The following is a 9,611-nucleotide window of genomic DNA, read 5'->3' on the forward strand; positions in this document are numbered from 1 at the left end:
TAATAGCTTATTACTAAGATGGCCACAGTGTTAAACAAAACATATCATTCAGTAAGTTACAATCTCCTCAATCAATATAGAGTCCCCAAGTAAAGTCTTTTCTCATCTTGACTCAAGACTGGCTTCCAATCATTCTTAAAGGGTAGCAGAAAGTACAAACACCATCCACCCCTAGGTCACAATCTCATAAGTCATTGCAGAATGCCCAAGTAAAGCCCTCTTTCATCTTAACTCCAGGCTGACTTCTAAACCCTTTGATTCCTCTTCCACCAGCTGGCCACTCCTAGCTCTTGTCTGGATTCACAGGTAGGTAGTTTTCCATACATAGGCAACTCTCTACTCCTGTTTCATACCTCAACTTACCAGGACGACTCTTAGAAGTTTCTGTTTCTAGGGAAACAAAGCTTAGCAGAGCTACAACAATATTTACACGCATCACTGGCACTATCATCTCAATTCACTTTCTGTCTGACAAAGTAACACAAACCAACAGACAAAGCTTCTGTCTGAGAAGTCAATCACAAATCAACAGTAAAGTCCTAGAACTTTGGTAAACAGCAGTAAAGCCGTTTTTCAACAGACAGAATGCTTTGTTCTGACAAAGTAACATCAATACAGAGTGTTGAAATCACAAAAATTCTCTCTTTCCAAGTTCTGTTTTGTCCAAACTTGTGCTCAAGCTTTTCTCTGCTCTACTCCTTCCGGTTCTACCCTTCCAGGTCCACCCTTCCTATTACCGCTTTTTTGGCAAGCTTCTCCCACTATGGGCTCCATGTGATGACCTTAGGCCTATTAAGGGCAGGGAAGGTCTCCAAACTTGCTTAGGCCTATTAAGGGCAACACAGTGTATACTTTTTCCAACAAAGACTTGACATAATCAAAGGCAAGGCTCAAAGGCACTTGAAAAGCTGAAACAAGTAGCAAAGTACTACTTTGCTTGCCATTACAGTAACCTAAAGTCAAGTACATTTCCTCACAATTCCAAAAAACACAGAAAAAATGGCATTTTTTTAGAAAACCCATTTATAAAACATTAAGAAGGTAAGTGATAGAAAATAATGAATAATTATCTTAGAAAAGAGAGAAAAGCAATTGAGAAGAAAATGAACTTGCAAAGAACTTAGCTTGAGATCCAACTTAGCTAATCAACCCAAGTATCATTCCAAATTGAAACTGATAAATAGGGGGGGAGGAGGGGAGAGGGAGAGGGAGAACAAGAGGGACAGGAGAGAACAAATCTCAAGTAGAATAGTCCTGCTGTCATTGTTATAAGCATCTCTTTTCATTGGCAAAAATGATCAAACCACCACATTGAAACTTCATGGTAATTCAAAAGATGAAGTTGAGGAAAAGGGGTGAATCTGACCAAGGAAATCAAGGAGGAGAAATCTGTGCAAAATATTTATTGTTTTATTTATATATATATATAATATTTTTATTATATAATTTTATAATATAATATATGTTATATATATATAAAAGTTATTAACAGTAAAATTCCAAAGGTGTGGAAATGATCAAATAAATCCCCTAAAAAGGTGACTGAGGGGATACCATCTTGTGAGTAAAATTAAAATTAAATAACCCAACTCTGGGTATTCATGTGAGCTATCCACTATGTTGAGCATTCACTCCCTCTTCCTCTCTATCTTCTAGAATCTGAATCTTCCTTCTGGGCTCAGTTTAAGTACTACCTCCCTTCTACCTCCCTCCTTTCTTTGATCATTTCCCACATGTGAGAATTGAATTTTGTCTTCTTAAATCACCATGTATTCTTTTGTATGTGTATATGTTGTATATTCCAGTAGGATAGAAGCACCTTGGGGCCAGCACTTAATTGGTTTAGACTATTCCCAGAACAATGCTTTGTACATATTAGTCACTTAAAATAAATATGGACTGAATTGAATTTCTTTTCACTATACTTTTTTCCCCCATAAAAATGGTTTTCAAATGATTGTAATGCATCTTCCATGAAACCTTCCAAGGTAGACCCCATTCTTATAACCAGACTAAACACAGACATATACGTCAGACATCCCTGTTTCTTTTTTTATTGATTATGTAAAAAAGCATTTGATGTGATAGAACAAACAAGAGAAACATTGTCCTCGGACAATGTGTCTTCCATGCAGACATTAAAAACATAGAAGATTATTTGACAGATATGACTATAGAAATACCTTTGTCTGAATATCTAGCAAATATTGCCATGAAGTAGCATGTAAAGCAGGCAGACTTAGAGTTATCTAAGATTCATTCCATTCCCTTGTATCAGAAGATTTAAGACAAAAATCCAAAGTAAAGATTCTTTGGTGATGATAATGTTCTCCAAATGCTTTTATTTTTTTATATGAGAGCATTATAATGATATCAAAACCCCCAAACGCTCTTATGTCTCTGTGGTGATTTCCCCAACAACGAAAAGGAAATGGTATAATCACTCTCTCTGGGGAAAGAAATACAAACCAATGATTTAAAAATGAAGTGGGGAGGGAATAGGCATTTATTAAGTACCTACTGTGTGCCAGATACTGTTCTAAGAGCTTACAAATATTTCATGTGATGAGAACAAATTCATACTAGGGCATGTAGATTGTTGTAAAGTGCATTTATTTAGTCCATCATTAATGGTTTCTTGGAAAAGCAATTCAGAGTGAAAATGAACTGACTTAGAATTGAGTAGGAGGATATCGTATTCATCTCTTTTGGGGAAATTGCATAGTGTTTTCAATGATACCAAGTTGCTCACAACCACAAAAACCTATTCTTCTAACACCAGAATTGTCCTGACTTTGTTAATGACAGAACAGCGTGCTCTCAGAAAAGTGATCATTACAAATTATGTGAAAGGAAAAGGAGGGATTCTTGCTAGGTATAAGTAGGTTTTGTGTTGCTTACAACTTGTTTATAAGAAATTATAGAAAACACATCATGGAGAATATGTATGACAAGTTAAAGTGGAAGGCTATTAATGTAGCTAGAATTATAAACAAAAGATGGATCATTTGCAGTGTGTATTGATAACCCCCAAAGATATTAAAAGATGGACAGGAATTTCTTTTTCCAATTTATCAGTTAGATTGTGTTGTGAAGGATATATGGAAAGATATGGACAAAAATTGAGTCAGGTGAAAAGTGTGGGCAGATTGTGATCTGCTTTAGTGAAGGAAGTAAGCACGCTACTGAAATCATATCTTTGCCAAGAAAATCAGAAATAAGATCATAAAGATCCTGAAATGACTGAACAACAAATTTATTGTTTGCATGTTGTCTCCCCCATTAGACTCCTTGAGGCAGGGACTCTCTTTTGCCTTTCTTTATACCTCTAGTGTTTAGCAGGGCCTGGCACACAGTATTTAATAGATGATAGTTACTTTAGTGACTATTAATATTATTGTCATCCTTCAGGGCCAACATCAAGTACCATCTCCTATATGAAGCCTTACATGATCACTTCTCCTATGACCCACATCTCTCCATTTCTATAGTACTTTTATAAAAATAACATAATTTAGCATTTAATCATCTCTTGTATTTCTAGCACTGCATGTAAGAAGTAAACTTCAGTTACTTGAATTAAATTGTCTTATATTGTTTAGCCATCATTCTTTTTGTTTTAGTCTTGTCCTTACTCCACCCCCAACTCAATTGTAATCTTCCTGAGGGCAAAGGTGACCTCTTGCAATTGTTTTATTTTCTCCACTATATCAAATACAAGGTAAACCCTAATTCAGGAAATATTTGTCAGTTGCTAATACTGTTTGATTAGTGATGCAGTTTGAGTAGGTAATAGCTTGCACCATTTATCTCAGATCCTGTTGGATTCTCCATTACTGAAGGTGATTTAACTAATACAGTTTTCCCTCTTTCTTCTTTCCAAATGCAGCATGTGCTTTCCGGTACAATGGGCTTTCATTTGTCTACCTCATCTACCTTTTGCTCATTCCTCTGTTTTCAGAACCTACCAGAACGACAATGCAAGGTAAGAGTCTTTACGATTCCATTCCTTAGAGTGACTTGAAGTCAATAAGGAACATAATGTGATCATTTCTGGCTTGCATCTTTGGTTGGCTTCCTCCAATGAAAGAGGTGATGTCTCAGCAGAGCACAGAGCTTTTTAAGGGCCCACTGGGTGCTAATCATTCCAACAGCTGAGATCAGCAGTGCCAGATGGCTTTTGTTCAAGGTGCATGTGTTTGTCACTTACACGGCCATTCTCACCATATAATCTCCCTATTATGCTCCTATTAGCAGGCATGGCATGATGCTGGGAATGTTTTGGCTCTTTAAGATTAATTGAAAGAATTGTCAATAAATGATATTGATGATGTGACAATATTGGCAGGTTCATTGGCCTATTGAATTGAAAACATCATCCTGGAGAGGGGATAACAGATTCCAGAAAATGATCAGAGTGTAATACTCTCAGAATGCACCAGGCCTGGAATTGGAGACTCAGGGTGGTAGCTTCTATTCTGCTGAACACATTGAGTGAACCTCAGCTTGTCTATCTCTCATCTTAGAATTATACAATCTTCTTCGAGTGAGCATATTCTATAAATTAATTAGTAAAGGCATAGCTTAGAACTGTGTTGAGATTTCTTGGGAGCTACATTTATGAAAAATCTAGATTACCTCTCCCTCATCTTAGAAGGAGCACAGGTATTCTAAAGATCATGTGTTGAAAAAGAAAGACAGCCTATTTGATTGTTACTCTCACTGAGCCATAGAAGTTTGGGGTATGTGAAGGTCAGGCTAATCCAATAATTTTTAGTAACTTGTCCCTCAAGGAGTAAACATTTTAGAGAAGTAATATCCTTAGTTACACTATAGAACACCACATAATGAATTCTCTTCTCCCTGACCCCTCAACTGGTGACATTGGACTGATGGGGTGCTTGGGATCTATGTTTGTAATATCAATTTGTAACATCAGTAATGATGGGGTGCTTGGGATCTATGTTTGTAACATCAATTTGTAATACCACTTTGTAACATCAGTCTGTAAAACTTTGTAACATCAGTTTGTAAAACCAGTTTGTAAAATCACACTCCATCCTCTAGCCCCCGCCAGCCTCAGAGCATTAATTCTGCCTCTTCCCCCTACCTGAACTCTGCCTAGCTTCAGAGCAATAACTCTGCCCAGCAACAACTATCTCAGCTTGGAATAATAACAAGCTAGTCCTATGAATCCTTCACAAAAGTATCTATAAACATTCCAGCGTAGGCAACTATTATCTCCCCCTTGCATAGTGTCCCACTGCCCCCATGAATCCTTCAGGACCCTATCTCTGGGTTAACTCCTTAACAGCCTTGGTTCCCAGACATCAATCTTGTCAAACATAACACTGATAGGTGGCAAGACTGGGCACTTCTCCATCAGCCCTTGACTGCTAGCCGACTTAGTAATGTTTCAAGCCTAAAATCACACCTCTAGGTAGCCCCCTCCTTGGACTTTTTCCCAGTGAATCATGGGCAATATGCCTATGCAGTTACATTAAAATTGCATGTCCCTTTAAACACTGTCCCCACCTTAACTCCTCCCTAATCCCACCCTTAGTCACCTAGTTAGCATAATTAGCACGGGTTCTACTATGGATGATTCTATATAAATCTTAATTCTACCCCTTTGAGGTTGCAGGTCCCCTAAGGATCTTTGCCCGCTGTAAGGCGTATAATAAACTTTTACAACTCTGACTCCAAGTTAGCCTGGGCCTACTGAATTCTTTCAAGACTGAATAGCAGGCTTTCTGGTCTTAGATAAGATCAGAGTTCCTGCTGAACCTTTTGGGAGCCATCTCTCATCAGGACTAACAACTTATATTATGATCCCTGATTTTAAATTTTCTTTCTAGTGGCAACTGTAGATGCTAGGCTTCTTTTTCTGTCGCAGGAAGAACCTAAAGCAATTTGATTCAACTATATTAGTTATATATGCATATTATTCAGGAATATGCTAATATTTGGAAATATATATTGTAGGGCTGAGAATATGAAAGTCTAAACAAATCATCGTTGAATGAATGATACCTACACTGCAAGAAAAATCATGAAGAACACCACACAAGCATAGAGTCATTATGACTATTATAAAAATGAATCAGTTAAATAAACTACAGTGACCTCTGTATGATCAGAATAAAGAAACAGACTCTATGGTAAGGAGAGCCTGCCAAAACATACCAGTGTGGGCCTGCCCCTATCTCTACAGAAAGTTATAGATACTACTCTCCAATGACATCCCTGGGATTCTGATAAAACATGTAATGGGCAAATAGAGATTTTGTAGGTTGGTCATTATTTTTCTAGGTAGATTTAAGCAAGCTGGATGAAAGCATAACCTGGGGTTCTTGTTATAATTTAGTTTGTGTATTTACTGTGGAATTATGGGGGAGTCAGAAATCCTGTTACTTAATTTGCAAATATTTCCTTGTCTTATGTGTTGACATGGCAAAAGGAATTTCATACTGATAACATGATATTTGAAGTTTATATAATTATTTCAGACAGATCTAATGATTTCACTGGCATAGGGCAACTCCCTATGACAAACTCCCTCTACCATTGGAGATCAGCTCCTACTCTGAAGCTTATAGTCTTAGGGAGTTGCCTGGGATATTGAGAGGTTATAACTTGCCCAGTATCTCAGCCATTATATGTAGACAGAGTTGGGTGAGAGGAGGGGAGGACACGTAAGCCTCTTGTATTACTGACTTCAAGGCTAGCTCTCTAAAGTACAGAAAGCACTAGACTACTAGGTTTGGAATCCATAGACACAAATCAGTAGCCTCAGATCTGCTAAATACATTGAGTAAACCACATTTCAGCTGATTAGTAACAAGAATACACTTAGTACAACTTGAAACAGCTGATAACCTAGTTGACAGAGGGCTGACACAAGTATTAGGAAGGTCTGGGTTCAAATCCAGTCTGAGATACATATTAGCTATAAAGTTGGTTGGGCTCATCACTTAAATTTCTGTTTGCCTCAATTTCCTCCATTGTAATATTGGGAAATAGTAGCACCTATCCCACAGGTTTTATGTGAGGATGATTAAGTTAATATGTTTTAAGTGCTGTTTCACAGTGCTTGGTACATAGTGCCACAGAATGCCTGGAACAAATACTTAACATGTATTCCCCTCCCTTTCTTCCCCACCTAAGGATACCAAGCCATGTTGCCTCAATGCATTCAGGTTTTCAAAGAGTTTCATAGATATTATTCCATTTAATCCTCACAACTTCTCTGTGACGTAAATACTAATAGTGTTATTATCCACATTTTACAGATGAGGAACCTGAAACTCATAAAGGTTAAGGGATTGCCTGTGTTTATGTAACCAGTGTTAGGGAGGCAGTATTCAACACTAGGTGCCTTCTGACTCTAGTTCTAACTCTTTCCTCCCCCGTGCTTCTTCTATTTCCATGTTCCCTAGGTTACTAAGAAGTAATTTTGGGGTCCTCACTGCAATAATCTGGGTTTTGTTTATGAGGAAGAACACTGAGCCAAGGGAAAGTCCTATTTTATCTCCCTCCTCTCCCATCTTGCAAATTGGCTTCTCTCTCTAGTGTTAATAGAAACTGTTTTCTCCAAGGTAGCTTTTAAATGGCCAGACTTGATCATCTTTTGTCAGTCCTCTCCTTCTTGACCTGTCTATAGCATTTGACATCATTGATCACCCCTGGCCCCTAAGTAGTCTCTTTCCCCTTTCTTCTATAGCTTTAGCCTTTCCTGGTTTCCTTCTACTTGTCTTACCAATCCTTTAAGGTCCTTTCTGCTGGTTCATTGTTTTCCTTGTGTTCCTCTGAGTCTGGCCCTTGAAACTTTTATCAGCTCTTCTTTTCTCTCTCTACACTCACTTTTAGACATTTAGTCTACACCAACGACTTCAATATTTACTTCTATACAAATAGCCTCCAAATCTATCATCCAGCTTCAATCCGTTCACTGAACTACAACTGCCTAATGGGCATTTACAAAATTCAACATTAGCAAAAATTGAACACATCATCTTACTAAAAAAATATCCCCTTGACTTCCCTACTTCTACTGATAGCATTACCTACCCACCCCTTCCAGTCATCATTGATTGAAATAGCAGTTATTTTTGACTCTTTCATTTCTTTTATTCTCTACATCCAATAAGTGACCAACACTAGCTGGCCTGCCTACCTACCTTTGTAAAGTTTCTACATCCATTCCTTCTCATTACTCCTAACCTAATTCATCATTTTATCTCTCCTTTCCTGGATAATAACCCCCAACTGGTCTCTCCTCCCCAAATCATCTTTCCCAGAGACACCAAAAATAATCTTCCAAGTTTGTGGCCGTCACTCCTCTATGCAAAACCTTTCAATGGGCTCCCTCTTGCTCCTAAGGAAAAGAACAGAAACTTATCCTTGAATTTAAAGATCTTCTCTTGCTGACCTCATTTTTCAACCCCATTTCACCCTTTCTCTTTGTTGCACACTGTGTTCCAGTCAATCTAGACTAGTAATCATTCCCTAGACTCATTGACAGAATCATGGAATCTGAGAGATGGAAGGGACTTCAAAGGCTACCTAGTCAAAGGGTACCTGAATGGGAAATCCCTCTTTAGTATTCCTAATGTATGATTATCCAGCCTTTACTTAATAACCTTCAGTGAAAGGGGAACAGACAACACTACATCCTTACAAGACAATCAGTTTTACTTTGAGATCATTATGACTGATATGACAATAATTATAATTGCTATGATAACATAATAGTAATAAAAATGATAACAAATATTTATATAATGATTTCAGACTTTCCTCTTATATCTAAGCCCCAACTTTATTACATCACTAAGTTCTGCTGTCCAGAGCAAAGAAGAACAAGTTTAATACCTGTTCCATATAGCATCCCTTTGAAAACTTGAAGACATCTGCTATTCCCTCCCCCAATCACATGTTTTCCACATTAAAGAACCCTTCAACAGATGATCATATGTTATGGTCTCCAATATCCTCACCTTAATGGCATTGCTTTTCCACATGCACTATAATTTATGAAAGCTTTTCCTAAAATTTGATGCCTAGAAATGAATAGAATTTATGATTTCAACAGAGAAAAGTATAATTGGATTATCATTGCCCTTGTTTTACATATAATTCTTAACTTAATGTAGCCTAAGGTAGAGTTTTTAGCTATTTTGTCACACAAATTGATTCATGTTGGCTTGAAGTTTGAACCCAAGTGTAGGGTTTTGCCTCCCTTCCCTGGCTTCTTAGATTTTATCTCATTAGATTTAGCCAATTGTTTTCACCTGTTGAGATCTTTTTTTTTCCAAATGCTTTATTAACTTCTGATTTACATCATTCATTTCCGACAGATTTTAAGTTACAAATTTTCTCCCTGTTTTTCCCCTACCCACCATCCCAAAATAGCAGTCCCACAGGATATCCCCTCCTCCAATCTACTCTCTCCCATATTTTCTCCCATACCCCTTTTGACTTTTCCAGTGGATCTCTATGCCTCAGTGCCTGTATATCTTATTTCCCAATTACATGTAATATAGTATTAATAATAGTATATCTATCTATCTATCTATCTATCTATCTATCTATCTATCTATCTATCTATC

At 37.4% G+C, this 9,611-nt stretch overlaps 1 protein-coding gene across 3 annotated transcripts in view; it reads left to right on the forward strand.

Annotated features, from left to right (window-relative positions):
• PIEZO2 (piezo type mechanosensitive ion channel component 2) overlaps positions 1–9,611 on the forward strand; it is a 557,384-nt gene that overhangs the window by 81,806 nt on the left and 465,967 nt on the right. For all 3 annotated transcript variants that reach the window (XM_069099626.1, XM_069099625.1, XM_069099627.1), the window contains exon 2: positions 3,890–3,985. In XM_069099626.1, coding sequence (XP_068955727.1) covers positions 3,890–3,985 — 96 coding nt within the window. The remainder of the gene's footprint in view (positions 1–3,889; positions 3,986–9,611) is intronic.

The sequence above is a fragment of the Petaurus breviceps genome, unplaced genomic scaffold (genome assembly GCF_028583685.1).
Source record: "Petaurus breviceps papuanus isolate PSGF00001 unplaced genomic scaffold, PetGlider_PUasm1.0 38, whole genome shotgun sequence".
NCBI lineage: Eukaryota > Metazoa > Chordata > Mammalia > Diprotodontia > Petauridae > Petaurus > Petaurus breviceps.